Source organism: Vanellus vanellus (assembly GCF_965231255.1).
Source record: "Vanellus vanellus genome assembly, chromosome: 7".
Lineage (NCBI taxonomy): Eukaryota > Metazoa > Chordata > Aves > Charadriiformes > Charadriidae > Vanellus > Vanellus vanellus.
In genome coordinates, this window is record NC_138912.1 from 40,014,881 (window position 1) to 40,032,397 (window position 17,517).

The following is a 17,517-nucleotide window of genomic DNA, read 5'->3' on the forward strand; positions in this document are numbered from 1 at the left end:
GCTTTGAGTTTCATTCTGACTGTTTACAAGATAATTGTGATGAAAAGTCCTTTTTTTCTTTTATCCTAGTTAATTCTTGTTTGTTTTTTGTTTGGTTTTTTTTTTTTTTGTGATGCTAAGCTTCATAATAGGGTGAACAATGTTACTCATTTTTATAACCAGGTTCTTAAATATAAGCCAACACCAGGTAGTAACTCTTTGTAGTTTTACTTGGCTGAGAGCCTTTGACAATTGAGGTGCTTTTTTTAGGCTGAACAAGACAACGGCCATCCTCTTCCTGCCTTTGCCAATCTGCATATCGAAGTCCTTGATGAGAACAATCAGAAGCCTTACTTTACAAGATCTACATATGAAGGCTTCATCCTCGAATCCTCCCCAGTGGGAACAACTATCTCAGATAACCAGAATCTGACTTCTCCGCTACAAATTGTAGTGTTGGACAATGATGTGGAAGAGGTATGTTTCATTTTTTTATAGTGTCATACTAGTGTTTAATTTTTTGTTATTTTCAGAGTTCTTTGTCTTTATTGAGACAAAACTGTTTTGATCAATGAATAAGAAAAATCTTAATATTGTTAAGGCGTCTTTTTTGTTTTTGTTCTGAGTTCAAATAGATTTGAAAGTGTGTCTGAACTGAAAAACTTAATCTGTATTTTACTCAGCTCTCCTTAAGATTGTGGTCTGTTAGAGATGATGAATGCTTTAAAAAAATTAATTTTGGGATAAGGGTGAATCTGCCACACGGTTAGGGGAAATGGGAGAGAGAAGCTCAAAGTGGAAGGAAGTAGTAGTTTGAACAAACCAGTAAGAGGAGGAGTAGGAGGGCAGGAGGCTAAAAGTTCAATCCATTCTTTGCTCTGCCATGATTCTGATACTAACATTTCTTATAGTAAGAACTGGGCGTCTTCAAAAGAACAGTAACCAAGCAGTAACAATACTGCACCTCTAGGGCTAATGTTTCTTCTGTTCTCACCAAGGCTGTTGCTGTTATGTGGGTTTTGGTAACATTTTTTTTTCCTATAATTACTGTTGTCTCCAGTTGTTCTCTGTATTCTTTTTTGTTTCTGTTCTTCCGTTCTCTTGTTATCTTCAGATACATAAGGAAAGCTTAGATGTAAGCATAGGTTTTGCGGTAATATTTATAGTCTATGCCAATGCTCTTTAATAGAGTTCTTAACCTGATAGTCTAAAAACAGTCTTCTGTTTTTGAAAGTTTTGCTCTTGACATAGCTAAATTCATTATTTTTGAGAAACACGAGGGGCCATTGGCACTGAAAGAAGCTTTCGACATCACTGTCTGCATTAGACTGATTTATTGTCCCGAGAAGCTATTTGAAAGCCCAAAGTCATGTAGAATATCTCCTTCCTATCCATTAAAATATCTCAGTCAATTTACAAGCATTCATGAAAATTGATTGGAAGGCAAGTGGAAATGGCTGTTGGATCTGGCTTTCTTAGGGGCTGGATAAAAGGTATGGAATAAGTGGATGTGGCAGTCATCAGTAGACATTGATGATTTGTATTACTTGTCAAATACTCTTCTTCAGCATTGCTTTTGTTAAAAGCAAAGCAGTTTTCTTGTTTCATCAAATTAATGGGATCTTGTAGGTTGCTTAATGTAGAAATAAGAAAGGTGTGCAGGCATCAGGTATGTGTTTATACTTTACAGTACGTTGCCTGATTGTGTTGCATAAAATCTATTCATGTACTGTATGCCTGGACACAACAGAAATCAAATTGTATGAGTTGGTGTCCATGGTTCCAAGTCCGTTTTAAGCTACTAATTTGAGAGATTTTCTCGGAAGGCTGCTTTTAGTTTTGTGAACCTTATGTGTATTAAACAAAAAAATATGGAGATATTTTTAGATGTTTTTAGCCTAAGCAAATTGCTGTCTATTTTGTTTTATCCACACTTTCATGAAAGTACTAGCAATACCCTTTGGTTCAAATATGCCTTGGTTCATATCTGTTTGTTACAGAAATCTGGAATTTTAAGGGACTATTTATGCCCATCTTATAACACGTGTGACTGCATATTAACCTTACAAAAATGGAAAGAGAGGCTATTAATCACCTGAAGGGTGGAAAACTGAAACCAAGCAAGTCTGTCTGTGAGACTGATAGGCTCGCACATCATATAGGTATGGTCTGGAACTCAGAACAGAGTTTTTGGCAAGCTGGAGAGCTTGTTGTGAACCGTTTCTGCCTGGGTTGTTACATTCCCGGTTTGGGTGATGGACTGCTGAAAAAAGTACAAAAATCTCATTGTTAATCCACAATGTGCCGCTGGCGTTTCTCTGTCTGCAAGTCCACCAATGTTCCAGGACAGATATTTGCCCGCAAGGCTTTGTAGCTGCAATGACCTTGGAAAATCCTACTGTGCATACAAAGTCCACAGTGGCAAAAGAAGTCGTGCAGTGTGGCTGGCGAGGGAGGGGCTGAATCCATTGTGCTTGAAATAATTCAAAACAACTGTTTAAATTAAAGAGGATTTGGTGTCCTAGTGCAGACACTTAAATTTATGCATCAGTTTTCCATGCTGGTGATTTTTTGGACTCTCTCCTGTTTCCTAGTGGATGATACTGTTACACTAAAGAAATGACAGAAAGACTTTGGACTTCATTAACCTCCAGAGGTTTTTCAGGTTGTAGTTAATAGTGCTCCGATTAACCTTTCCCTGGCAGTTGCACCACTCTACCCACAAGATGTCAAAGGCAGATTTGGTAATACAAGGTTCTTTGATGTAACTACATATTAGATCGTATACGAGACTGCAAATTAAGATTACTTTGAATTGATAAATCCTGAATTTTGTCTGACTCTTTGAATTGTGTAACTACCAGGTAGTTAGTATAGCAGATGCGGTTTGAGAGTATACAGATATCAAGTATTTGATTTCGAAAACTTCTGCACAGAAGAGTAAGTTGTTCCTTTAATATAAACTATTTAATGAGGTTTGTAATGTAATCCTGGCATTTATGTTCCCCACCAAAAGTGCTTTCTGGTACTGATTTTGTCAGTTCAAGTTCAATACCTTAAGTTTTGAGGGATGCTCTGAAATTGATCACAAGCAGTTTGACCGTAGGGCTCCGCATTTTATTGATGTGCCTTCTCTGTGTACATCATCATGTTCCCATGAAGTAACTCAATATTTGGATATTGAATAGGGTGGTTCATTAATATACTTGTGTTTCCCTGCACTAGAAATTTCAACATAGGTGTGGCCCACTTATTTGTGGGTTTAATTGCATCACTAATAATAAAAATTTGTCCAATCTGCAGCAGATATTTCAATTGAAAGCACTAACATATCTTAAATAATCTGGGTTCAAAGACGACGAAAAACAAGTTTATAATTCTTGAGTACAAGCTGCTTTAGGCAGCTGATTAGAAGTTGTTAAATATTTGAGTCTCAGTACAAATAGACCTGAAATTTCATATCCCCAGGAAATGACCCCTCAAGGGCCCAAAAGTATTTCCTAGTGTACTTAACGCTTGGTTGTTTTACATCATGTTTTTATTTTCATTAATAAATAACAGGAGTTTGGTCAAGATAGTGAAAATCTAGTTCAGCCACGTGACACAAAATGAGACAGAGCCAAACATTTTCCAGTGAGTTATTTTTTGTTTATTGTTGAAAAAGTGTAATATTTCAGTGTTGCATGATGAACGACTGCCAAGGATTTCTAGACTGGGAAATGATGTGCCACGAAGACTTAGTTTTGACACCCCGTCCCCTCAAAGTGAGGACAAAATAATTGAGATCTCCGGCCCTGCTGGGCTGTAATGATGTATGCTGGGGAAGATGGGCTGTGGTGGAAACTGGCCAGTAGCCCTCGTGTTCTGTCCTTCTTGCTGCTAGGATGGCTCTGTACCTGCAAGGTACCCTTAGGTATGGGGGTGTAAGGGCCAGTGGCAAGTGCTTGTTACCAAGCCTGGGAGATCCAGGGGGAGGGAAGGGTCACCCTGTCTCAGCAACCTGAACTACTCAGGGAACCTGGTGCCAGATTCCATGACTGTATCAGTCTTCTCTCTTGCATGTTTTGTTGGTGCTTAAGGCCAACCAGATCTGATCCATCAAATCTGCCGGAGGTGATGCATCCTCTCTCTTTCCAGAATGCTGTAGATTTATCTCAGGACATCAAAAGATCTGCCTGCAGCTGCAGAGATGATGATGATCGCCCTCGTCCTTGGGTGGAAGCGCTCTGTACAATGTCCTGTTCCTCTGGCATCACCTGGCTCATGCCAGCACAGCTCTTTCCGATTTGATGAAGTGAGGCAGGTTTAACATGAATGTGAGGGAGGAAAGAATCAGATTTAACTGCCTGTATGTTAATACGTGTGTCAGTGATTCGTGTAGTGCTCATAACCTGCTGTGGGCATGAGACTTCAGCAGAGTAAGGCTGGGAGTGCAGCAATTGCATACAGCTCGTACATAAACTGGCCAAACAGACTAAATTGGCAGGTACGTTCTCCAAGGGACTAGATGGTAGCTCAGGGTGGGTTAGTAAGCACAGGTGTAATGCTTATTAACTTCTGCAGGTCTTAATGTTCTGATGGCTTCATTGTATCTTAGTAAATTAATGCATTTAGTAAGTAGGGATTGCTGATGAGAAGTTGACATAGATCCTCTACGTGCTTTTGCATGTTAGTTTCTAATACTGACACTGGCTAAGCATAATATATTCAGTCTTCTAATTTACAAATTAGTTCAGATTATAATTCATATTAAAATGTCCCTGTCCTCAGATGAATGCATGAAGAAAGTGGTCATCGTCACTGTGTATCTTAAAAAAAAAAAAAGAAAAAAAAAAAAAAAACCAAAAACAAACCCAAAAAACCCAGCCATAATAAATTTAAACCTTGTGGGACTTACAATAAGGTCCTGCTATAAACCTTCCAAAAATGAATTTATAGATGTGACATTGCAAACAGACCTTTAGCTAGAGCAGCACTGCTGCGTGCTGATATAATTAAGTGGTCTGTTTAAATGGCATAAATTAAATTAAGCCACATGAGTACCTTAAGACCTGAGTAAACCAAAGCTGAGATGAGGAATTTAAACAGTATGATCTGATTGCTGTTTGAATAAGGCTTCCCAGGCCACTTGCTTCCTGACTCTTTTGCTTCCATGGGAGACTACTAATTTCTTCTGCTCTGGTGGTTAGGGTTGGTGAAAAAAACTACACAGTAACCACCTTACTGCCATGTATGTTAAATTTTGTTCAATCTCTCTTAAAAAAAAAAAAAAAAAAAAAAAAAAAAAACAAAAAACAAAAACAACAAACCCCAAACCAGACAAGATAAACCCCAGCATTTAACTTCCAAGTTGAAAGAAGCTAATCAGCATTCATACCCATTGCACACTACTCCTCTACCAAGGTGTTTACCGATACCACATGCAGTGTCTTGATGACTAAACTCAGGGTGTAAGGCAATTTGTGCATTGCTCGTTAGAACACAAAATTGATGTCATGTTTATAAGGTGTGCCAGCATGTGTTCATAAGCATTTTACGTGTGCCAGCACGCGTTTGGAATAGTAACCCTGATGCTTCTGTGGATGCCTATGGCCTCGTGCAGCATCCCTGGGCAGTGGGGTATGATGCAGGTCAGTTATTACCATAGGTTCTTCTCCAGATCCTTCTCTCCCAGACCTGTTTCTTGGTTTGTGCTTCCATTGTCTATGAAGTTGAAGTCCAACTAAATAAATGGTTGCTCCACATCCGTGTTTCCAGAGAACTTGTGGGAATTTTTTAAGAATGATTTTTTTACATAAAGGCATCTTAGTAGCAACCCCGGAGGGCAGAGCAAAGAAAGGATGCAGTAACTTTTAAATGTAACTACAAATGCAAGTTATGGATTTTCAATGATATAACCAGATAAGGAAAAATAATTTTTTTTTTTTTTTAAACCAGGAGTACTGAAGCATTTTTCTCTACTATTTGCCTGATTGCTTATATCTTTCAGTGTTATTGTTTCAACTTGTTTTGCAGCCAGTGTCCTCTCGAGAGGGGAGTTCTCGTAATGCTGCTATCCCTGTATAGCACTTCTGTGACACTCTAATAGTCACATTACAAAATAATAATTCAGGAAATATTCTTACCAAATGTAACAGCCCATTAATACCATTACAAAAAAAAAGGGGGAGGGGAAGGCAAAGCAAAAAGGCTGCTTCTCTTTCTTTAGGATTTATTAAGATTGTGTTTTGATTTTTTTGAATCTTTCCACTTAAGAAGGAAAAATAAAAATCTTAATATTGAATCACTCCTTTAGCATTGTATGTCTTCCTTTATTTGTGTAGGATGAACATCTAATGTTTTCTGCCTTCTGAAGCTATTCTGTCTTTCTTTGAGTTCCTTGGAGTCCTCAAGGAATTTGGGTTTTGTATGTCTGCCCTGTTTTAAACAGATGCTATTGCTAATTACTGGTAGCACTGAAGGTGCTGACGTTTGTTTCTTGCAGTCTCCCAGGAGCGGCTCGCTTTTTTGAGGAATGGAAGATGATTTTTTTCAAAACTTTTCTGTTGGCTTTTCATCCAAGCAGGGGCATGGCCCTTTGGCCTCAACTAGAAAAAGTCTAAAAAGTGTTGCAGCACTTTTTAGTGCCTGACTTTATAATCACGCTTGTGCCTCAGCCCTTGCTTTGTGCAGGGGCTGGAGAGGTTTTGGTGGTGATTGAAAGAATTCAGAATTAAAGCACTGCTGAGCATCCATCCTGGTTCTCTTATTAGTCTTTTGACATCTTTTCCTTCAAAATGGGGATGATGTAAATGTCGAAGAGCTTTATTATTATTATTATTTTAAATTGTACAATTAAATATTATTTAAATGAACTCACTTTAAAGACAAAATGTTTAAGAAAAAAATTATTCATAGGGTGTCCTGGGCAAAGTCATCTTAGACTGGTTTACTTCTGGTTTTTCAGTTGCTCAGAATTTAGACTTCATTTGTTCTCCTCCTTGAGTTCTGTTGATCGTAGCGGTTTTACAACTAAAGCCCAAATGAAGACTTCTCAGGAAGCTGTGATTCGGGTTGTTTTTCTGATATCTCATGGTAATGTTAAAGATGCAGGAAATTCACTCCAGATGCTGTGTCTACCTTGTCTGTTCCACCCAAGCTATTCTGAACCTGGAGGACCATCTCATCAGGTCCTTTAGACCTCGTCTCACACAAATTAGGCAAAAGCACCAAGGTCAGTGCCAACCCAGTCTGATTGCAAACCCCTTGTCAGTGGGACTGAACATCTCACTTGCTTCAGCTCTGCAAAACTGTGAATCTCGGATTTTTTTTTCAATGAAAGACATGAGTGGAAAAGATATTCTACTTTCACCCACAAATGGCTAGGACAAGTGCTGGAAACATCTCTTCAACAAAACAACTCTCTTCCACGGGTGTTTCAGTGCTGATAGTCCTCCACATGAAGAATGCTGGAAACCCAAGATGTGTTGTTGAATGATCTTTGTTAGCACTACAGCTTTTTGGACACAAGCCTAGCAATCGGGGAGCCTAAGCAGTTCTGATGCTCTGGGAGCTTGTTCTGGCTTCCCTGGAGGATTCAACAGCCAAATATATTCCCTCTAAAAAGTCCTTGGGAGTGTTGAAACACCTACAGTATGTGTGTCGTTGTCTGCTCGTTCTTGACCATATCATGTAATTTTGGTGTAATCTTAGTAAATTGTAGAAAACTGTTTGCTTTAGGAAGAGATGTTAGACCTTGTGGGAGGACGGGAGCAGCAGAAATGCATCATTAACATCCATGCAGGCTTTCAAACTTTCAGCAACTTCTCCAGATATTTTCAAGGAGAAGAAATTCAAACCCAGGCTTTGTTTATTAAGAGAGCACTGGAGCACTTTCTGCATCTTGTTTCATTTTACGTTTGTCTGTAACCATTTTTTCCAAAAATGTACTGATTTTATGATGTCCGTCAGTGTCAGGGTTGTGTTTCTTTACTTGTATTCATTTTACATCATGTGTTTTTTCTTGTAGCTTGCACCAGGTGCCATTCCCGTAGGTATTGGGCGTTACGTTTGCAAAAACTACTTTTTATTTGCATCGTGTGATTTCTGTCTTTATTTCTCCTGTCCTCCTTCATTTTTCTCTGCCCTCTCAGTGTTTATTTGGGACTGGGACTGTCGCTTGTTTTGTGAAGCCTGCAAAGAGCCCTTTAAACACATGGGACCAAATTCATTTAGGGCATAAAGTTGTACCATGGTTACTCTGTGATTACTTTGTTAATTAAATAATTATATGTCATTATAGAAATCTTCAGTGTTACAAAAATTTTTTTTTTATTTAAAAAGTACCTACTAGTCGATTTGAAATATGTAAACTGTATCAGGTTTGAACTGCATGCTTGAAATGGTCCTTGCAGGTTGCATGTATACTCTTTTGTATGGATTCTGATCATTTTCTACTTAAAATTATATGCTAAACAGTTCATCAGAGACAAACTAGTCTACATGAACCAGTAATGTAGTCAGAAATCACAATACTGAGGTCCAGCACCCTCCTCCCCCCAAAATAATAGTTAAAAAATTAAAGTATTGGAAATAGCGTTGGCAACTTAGATGGATCGTTTCTCACAATTGTATTCTCTCACAGCATCTGCCACATAAAATGTTCACAGTTAAGTCAAACAGACTTTCTGCATAAAATGTGATAAAAATGTAAAAGCATAGCAATGCCAAGATTAAGGAAATAAATTGCTTTGTAAGTCCAGCATGTACAGAAGGTAGTAGAAACAGTCATTGATCACACTACAGGTGATTTAACTTACACATTAGGATAAAATTTCTAATACAAGAATAGCTACAGAATGAGATAGGTTACTTTGGGGAGAAAATGGGATCTCTATCACTGTTTTTTCTCAGTAACAAATTAGGAAAAAAATACTGTTTATTAGTGTTCAAAATGACATGATGAGGAAGAACTTAACAACTAACTAACCAGGGTTGTTGTAAATTAAATTTTTGACCAACTTCATGGTGTCTACAAAGTGAACAATTATTGGCAATTACCTTCTGTAGTTTTTCATGGAAAAAAGAGATTGCCGTTTGCATTGCTAGCTGTAAAATGAATTTTAATTTTACTGAAAGCTGGCATAGTTGCAGCAAAGCTTTAGGCAATAGGAAACCACTCACTTGGAACACTTTGATATTTCTTTCACGTAGCTTTTGGCAACTGAAATGGTTTCTCGTTTAAATAGTATAATCTTAGCCTTCCAAACTGCGTGCTTTAGAGTGTTTTGAATTGCTAAAATAAGTTTCAGTTTCTCCTTCTGTTGTGCTAATCTGTCCTCCTCGTTGTTCATTATGACACTTAGTGCATGTTAGAATTAGCTCAAGTGTTCACGCCTGCTATACCGTAGGGATTGGTGAGCTTCCAGTGGTCTGTTTTCTTTTTTTCATCGCATAGGAATAACAATAATGATAGGGCAGGAGTTAACCTTCTAGAAGCATTTGGGATTCAAGTTGAGAAAACGTTCAGGGAAGAAGAACATCGTGCTACTTTTTGGCTAATTTGTTGAATTCAGCTATTTCTGACTGCGTTATGTGTCCTACTGTGTATGGGGCAGCTTCTGTAGAATTATGTTGGAAAGTAGCCAGTAAAAACACTTTTCAAGTTGTGCCTTGTGTAGCCGCTGGATTTTCGGTTATGTTTTATTCGTGGTTCTAGTCCTCAGATTCTTCATCTCCACGTTATTTGGGGCCGTTCAAAACAGTTTTTAAAGGACTCATCTCCTAGCTTTTTGTGTTTTGCCTGATCATATTTGCATTCCTCTTTTGTAACCTCGCCTCATATAACAGAAATAACCTAAATAGCTAATGACCATGAGTAGCACATTAAGTCAGGTTAAATTAACCAGATTACATGCGAGAATACAGAAATGTTTGTTTGTTGGAAAACTATAGGCAATAAAAGATAATGTAATTTATTTCAGAATTTAACTAATATAGAGTGACCCTTGCAGTTTAATCACTTTAATAACTCAATAGCATCTTTAAAGAGATGAGGGAAGATGCTGAGATATTTCATCTTGGTCACAAATCGGGTTTCTGTCATTTCAACAAGACCGACATTCCAGAAAAGTGCCTTAATTTGTGGGGCATTTCAGAACCACCAGGGCCTATGAAGCTTAAACACCCTTTTTTGCCTGCTTGTGCTGGCAACCAGCAGACTGCAGGTTAAGGACTAAGGCTAAGAAGTCCATTTTGCAGCTTTAGATCCATCTGGTGAGTTCACACTGGAAGGAACTGGCTTGAGGTTCTGGACTTTCATTAATCCGCTGTATTCCTTGTGAATACAGTAATAACTTCTGAATCTGTCTGTGGCAGAAACATTCTTCCTGCTTTCTGTTAGCTGAGATTCTCTTTGCCCCAAAATTAATTTCAGTCTTTTTCCCCAGGCAACATTTCATTCCTCTTCCCCATACTCTTATAACCTGCCAACCGTGCTAGGAGACGGGACGGAGAGGGAAGGACGAGTTCCTGACTGACTGCTGAGGATATCTCATGAGGCATTGCCCTATCTTTATATAGTCCCATGGTTTTTGTGTGCAGCATTAGAACGGCAGCACCGCTCTTGGTGCTCACCCAGTTGTACGTGGAGCCATCCAAAGCTGAAATTTGTGTTCCCAGCAGGCTACCTAGGGAAGTCGAGTAACAAATTTGCAGTGCCTTGACTTGCCTTTTTTTTTTTCTTTTTACCTTAAAGTGTCACTAGCTATTGAAAATTATGCCACAGTTGCTTTAATATGGTTTTCACCTGATCAACTGGTCATATGAGATTCATTATTCTAATTATTATGATTCATAATCATATGAGATTCATAATTCTGCATCAACATACTTTGATTCTTTTTGAAACATAAAGAGAATCTCTTAACAGCATCTATTTAGTGATATGCTTCAACACATATGATTATAATTTTTCATTGCATCAACCCAACTGTTTTATTGCCCCATTAATCAAGATAAACTTTGGTTTTGCTTTAATACAGTGAAAGACAAATGCTTGAATCTGGTTTCTTATATTGGTAACTTATATTTGGCTTAAAAATAACCATTTTAATGAAAAAAAATTTAAAAGTAACAGATACAGGTATCTGTTTACCATCGATTTTACTTAATCTATAGGTTAAAGTGTATTTTAATACATTTTTCATCAAGAAGATCAGATTTTTAGAACAGAGGTGTTAATTTTTTTTTTATTTTTTGTAGTTTTGTAGATCCAGTTTGTCACAGTATTTGTACTTTCTGTTTATTTAGGATTCAACTAAAACATTGAGTAACTGGAAACTTAATGGTGTATATGAATTTATAATCAAATGCTCTTTTTTTTACTATTTTTAAAGACCAAGGATCCGCAGCTCCATCTGTTTCTGAACGATTACAATACGTTTTTCACTGTGACTCAGAGTGGCATCACCCGCTACCTCACCCTGCTGCAGCCCGTTGACAGGGAAGTCCAGCAGCTTTACACCTTCTCGGTAAGCTAAACCTTGAAGGCACATCAGGCATTGTTCAGAGTAAGCGTTGAAAAATCATTAGTTATAACATCATTGTAGATCATTAAAATAGCACAGAAGAAGAAAAACAGTGAAGGATGAGCAGCAGCAATACCGGGGGAGGAGGGGGGGAGCTGATAACTGGAGTAGTGTGCTCTTCCAAAACATGTATGTTTGGTTTGATAGCAACATTTTAGATCCCCCTACCAGCATCATCTCCGTGGTCCCAGGCTTGCATCCTGCTCCTCACCACCCTCTCATGACACGGTTTGACTCTTCTCTTTTGTACCCGGCGTGGCCTTTGAGGCCACCTTTGCCTTTTCTTGGCCCATGAGCTAGGAACACGACACCTCTAATGGCCTTTCTGTTTTATTTTTGTAGAAATTAAAAAAGTGTGCTAACATAAAGCACAGCCAGCAGTATTTAAAAAAATGAAAAAAAAAAAAAAAGTTTAAATGGACTTAATTCTCCCTGAGGCATTTCCCAGTCTGTGAGTAAACAGCAGCCCTAAAGCAATTTGCAAATGTGCTGTAGGGAAACCCTGTTCCTCTGCAGGGGTTCCCAAGCAATGCTTCCATATTTTCTATCTGTTTAGCGTTTGAAAGGGGAGTTCAGATTTCCTCTATTAAATAAGAAGGCCTCTAGCTGTTTAAGTCCCACCTTAAAAGGCTGTCTTTGAGGTTTAACACGTAGAGCAGCCTCTGCGTGTGGCAGTGCCAGGCTGAGACTTCCAGCGTCAGACAGGTTTGTGAGCTGTGGCCAGGTCCTGCTCCTTGAGGGTGCCCAGCACAGCTGGGGACAGGCTCTGCCCTTCCAGCCATGGACTCCATCCTGGCCTGGGACTGGCCCTAACCCTGGGAAACAGTTACTCCCTCTCATTTCTCCGATTAATCTGACACAGTATGTTTTAAAGGCACTGTTTCATTTTGCTTTTGCCCAGAGTCTTGCACACTGCAGGCTCAAGCTCAGCTGAAGCCTCCTGCAATTTACTTATAAGCGTAGACAAAACTGAAAAATGAAATGCTGATCTGTACTTGTCACACTGTATTTTCTCATAGTTGGAATTGTATTAAGACTACACCATTAAAATATGGTCCTGTTCTGCTTTCTTTTTTCCCGCCCTTCTGAAGATGACAGCTTCCGATGGTGTACAGGAGAGTGCCCCAGTGACATTCAATATTGTGGTGATTGATGCAAATGATAATTCTCCAACCTTCTCCAACATATCATACAATGTCAAGATCTATACAGATATGAGGCCTGGGGAAGGCGTTATAAAGGTAATTTCAGGTCTTTTTATTAGCTTTGTTAACTTACTCTTTGTTGGCAGTAGATGGTCTTGTTAATACGAATTGGAAATGTAATGAAAACAGCTACAAATAAAGTCTGCACATCTCCATCCACTTCATTAATTACATAGCTATTAAAAAGTTGCTAATACTAAATGATAGGCCTATGTATAGCTGCGGTTCAGCTGTTTCATCTGAAGTTTGACATAACCATTTCATCTGAAAAATCTCAAAAGAAAAAAATATTCTACTGTACTAGCAGGATGTTGAAATAAAATATTTTGGGAGAACAGGTAAACAGTTCAGTAGAACATAACCAGAAATGTTTTACCATGTCATAAAACCTATTGGTTTTTACAGAAGCCTAGAGTCATTTGTTTGTAGAGCAAATGAGCAGTGAAAAATGTGTTGAACACAGGCCCAGAGAAGCAGTTTTAATTAAAGTTTGCGAGCACTGATTTATGTTTCAGTGCAGACCGGAGGTGAATCCTGGTTGCACTGAAGTTAATGGAAAAAGGCTTTTTTGGGTGATAATTATTCTAAGATCTCAGCCACGCTCCTGAGTGTTTCCAGTCTAGATGGATGAGAAGACAAGATGCGGTTAGTGGAGGTCGGCATTCAAGGATGGTAGAAGGCAGTGGGAGTATTGAAAAAGAAACCCAATTCATCAGCTGGCTTAAGTAATAAAATACCATTTTCTGTAATATAATCAGCAACTAAGCATTTGAAGGCAGCAGTGATTTAACAGTATTAGAAGAGAGTTCGGTGTGTGTTTTGGCCTGTGCCCTGCTTGAACTGTATTGACTTGCTGCATTTGTTACCTTTGGATCCTCATTACTGTTATTCTTGTCTTTTTATCAGTCTGGGCTACAAGTGCTTAAAAGCATCAATGAGAGCCATGCGGACATTTTCAGCAAGATTTGAGGGAAAGATAAATGTTTTAAACATAATTAAGTTCCTTCAAGCTTTGTACAAGGCTGTGTGCAAAAAAAAAAAAAAAAAGGTGTCAGGTTTGACATCAGGAGCTGTATTTGCAACATCTTATAAACTCCTAACTCCATGTATAAATGTGTGGATTTTGTGAGTACAATACATTCACTTGGTATTTAAGTTAGAGATACGTACAGTGCTGAAAAAAATTTGAATCAAAGTTGTTTTTTTCCTAAAGTGTAAGCACTCTAGTCCAAAAAGAAGTCATCAGGGTTATCACATGGCCTTTGCTGTGCAGGACATCAGGCAAAGTAGTGTGCTACGGATTTAAAGTGTATCTAAAAGTGTATCTAAAAGTGTATCTGTGTATCTAAGTGATTTTTCCTCTTAAAGGTGCATATGCCGGGAAACATGAGGCAGAAGGTGTTGCTAAATGAGATTGCAGCATATATGAAAAGAACGGTTTCGGTACCCAAGGTTGGCCTTAAGGATGCTCTGAGCTGCCTGAGTTGTATTTATGATGCCTGGGATGAAGCAGAGCAGCTACTGTGCTTTTCTAAACCAGCTGCAGTGCTAAAGTACTTAAGTGTTCAAAGGGACCGTGCTGGTCTGAGGGTTTATACTTTCTGGTGTTTCAACTGCAAATATTTTCAGACCCTGGAGGCATGCAAAGAGCCTCAGTATTCCTCAGTAAATTGTTTCTTCTGGGCAAAACCAAGAGGATGGCTCTGCATGACCATCTGCCTTAGCTTGTGCCACCAGAATTAGCTTAGCAGAGACACAAATTACTTCTTTGTTAGCAGGTTCAGTCTGAGAGACTATTACATTCTGCTCCTCCCCTGCCCGTCGCAGCAGTTGCCTTTTGCCTTCAACACTGATGCTGTGTAACTGCTTCTATAAAGAGCATCAATCAGATCGATGAAATGATGCACATTAGAAACACTGCAAGGATGAAAAAGCGTAGAGCAGAAATGGTAAGAATAGTTCAGATGTAAATATTGTGCAGAGCATTTGAACTTAGCTAACGCCTGAAGTCGATCTGGACCTGGTCCTTTCTAGAAAGACATAGTGAAGTTGGAAATGAGTAGTGGGGAAGTTGGGCCATAAACTTGCCTTTGCTAAAAACTGAAATTATTTTAGAAAATGTGAGAGTTCCAAGAGCGAGTTCTTTCCCTCCTTCACAATTCTGTCTGCAAAGTCAACACGTGGTGACTTTCAGACTATGTAAGACTACAATGTGGTCATTGTAGTCATTACAGACTTTCAGGCTATAATGTGGTCAGAGATGGAGGGTACAAAACACTTGCTGTTTTGGGAGAGGGCTTGTTTTTCACCTAATCTTACACTGCCAGGTGATCTGAGTTTATAAACAAACTGAGTTTATAAACAATAAAGCTAATTGTCATCTTAAGATTTCTGCATACTGTGATAATGCCAGTAATAAGGATTTCAGGCTGCTGGGGTATTTGGGAAGTTGCTCACCTCGTTGTTTTGCCCAAGATGCAGGCACCGAGTCTTTCATTCAGTGTTTTAGGAGTGTGAAAAATGGGTTTTGTCGCGTGGAGTTGCGAGTAGCCACCAAGTCTGTGGTGCCACAAATACCCATGGGTTTCCTTAGGGCAGGAAGGTGGGTATGTGCTGCCTGATCACTATTTGCTTCTGCTTTATAAATCCCTTCTGAAATGGAAAATAGCCAGCTTTTTTTTTTTTTTCTTTTAACTGCTAATGCAGTGATTTTAATGATATACTTAGCTTGTTCTCTATATGCGGAGCAAACTTTTAACCCTGTCTCATCATTGGTTTAAGAATCATTTGAGATGCTCTGCTGCGAGATGACGATCAGCTGTGATAATTCCCAAGGGAAAATGACCCAGGTCAGATATGATTAGTCTGTAAAAACCACTTTCTCTAATCAGAGAAAGTAGGTTAGAAAAAGAACACTGACCTCAGTGAGTCTGTACAATCTCATAATCATTTACACGTAAGTGCTGGCTTGAGCTTGACTTACTACTACTCAGACTTCTTTTCAGAGATGATCAAGAAGGTATTTCTTTTATGAAGCATGTAACCTTTCTACAAAAATGCAAATTTCTGGTATAGTAGTGTAAGTGTTCTCACATAGTTGCCACTTTGCTTTTATTATCCTCAAGGTAATAAGGGATTAAGTTTCTTTTTCTTTTTTTGCTGCGCGCAGTTGTGTGAAAATGTACAAATAATCCCAGTTTGTACTTGCTTGTTGTCCTATTGTGTGGGAAATTGTTTTGATTTTACTCCTGACCAAAAACCCCAAACATATTAGTTAATAGTTTAGATTGTGTTTGCTGTCTTGTACACTCTTAAAAAAAAAAAAAAAAAAAAAAAGTAAATTAAAAATCCTTAGGCTCTGCTTGAAAATAACCACAGAGAGCAGGGAAAAAAAATTCATTACAAGTGAAATTCTTTTTTTTTTTTTTCCAATTATTTTTGTTCTCCCTGGGTGGTTAGTACAAGGCATTTCCCTCCTTTCACTGTTGCCTTTGAGAGAAGTGAGCAAAACAATGGAAACAAATTTGTGTTGTGTTGGTTTCATCTGGGAGCCTGGTGGTGGCTACCTTTTGCCTTCCAGTTGTACACGTTAGCTGCAGCTTTGCGTGGCTGTGTATTTTTCAGAAAGTTGGAGGGTGCCATGATAAGAGGAGCTTGTCCCCTTGATAGCAGTGACCACCCTCTGCTTTCTGAGTGTACAGAGTAGAGCACGAAATCTCTGCTCCCCGACTTCTTGAGCACAGGGGCTGTGGGAGTAGTACCATTGGGGTGTTGAAAACAGAATAGGTTTGGGAAGTTTTTATTTCGGTTGTCTACTCTGCATACTTGTCAGATTGTTTGAGAAGAATATTTTCTCACTTGTACATATGTATATTCTGTCCCTTTCAGCTTGAAACTTTCTTATCTGAATTTTCCCTCTGCTTTTATAGGTATTTTATTGTGCTCCCTGAGAGACACAATAGCTGGTTGAGAAATCTATCATTTAAAACAGTTAATTTAAACCTCTAAACCAGCATAAACTATGCAGGGCACAAAGAATATTGGGCAAGAAAATGAGAGCACTAAGAGGGACAGAGGATGGCAAAAAACATTATCCACCTAAATCTTTGTGGAAATTTGCCTGAAGGTCAAAGACTTCCCTGGCCCATGAAAAGATTTTGTGTATGTTCTCTTTACAGAAAAACTCGTGAACTGGCCTTAAGAACTATGTGCTGTTCTTACTCTGCTTTAAATTTATGAAACCAAAATAACCTATTTTAATTTATCTGTGTATCTTAATTTCTACCTAGTTTCCTGTTGCAGAGGTATGACCCATGTTCAAGGGCTCTCTTATAAGAATAAATAAGTAACTCTCTGAAAATGGAAAATAAGCTATGCAGCGGATTGGTACGTTACCTGTTCCCCTTGTGCGAGCTGAAACAATTCTGGATAAGATCACCAGCGCAAGTTAACGTGGAGGTCCTGCCCCAGATCCTGGTCATGCAGAGCACTTAACTTCACACGTTGCAGCATAAACGGCCGTTGTGCTGAAGGTCAGAAATGAAAGCAAAAAGATAAAACACGGTAAAACTGCAGGCAGTAAAGTTGCTATCACTTATCTCTTCCTCACAGCAGAATTAGTCTCGAGCAGTAACAGTACTTTCAGTTGTACACGGGGACAAATTTTATTTAGAGCCATTAAATAAATGCCTCCTCTGGGACTTTCTTGCCGTTACCTCAAATGCGGCTTCTCAGTGCTGAATCGCTTTGTCTCTTTTAAACAGTTT

General features: G+C 38.7%; 1 protein-coding gene across 4 annotated transcripts in view; it reads left to right on the plus strand.

Moving 5' to 3' along the window:
- The window catches only part of PCDH15 (protocadherin related 15), a gene marked incomplete at both ends in the record, with an annotated part of 369,409 nt that overhangs the window by 167,637 nt on the left and 184,255 nt on the right, over positions 1-17,517 (plus strand). For all 4 annotated transcript variants that reach the window (XM_082486051.1, XM_082486048.1, XM_082486050.1 and 1 more), the window contains 3 exons: positions 250-456; positions 11,355-11,489; positions 12,638-12,787. In XM_082486051.1, coding sequence (XP_082342177.1) covers positions 250-456; positions 11,355-11,489; positions 12,638-12,787 — 492 coding nt within the window. The remainder of the gene's footprint in view (positions 1-249; positions 457-11,354; positions 11,490-12,637; positions 12,788-17,517) is intronic.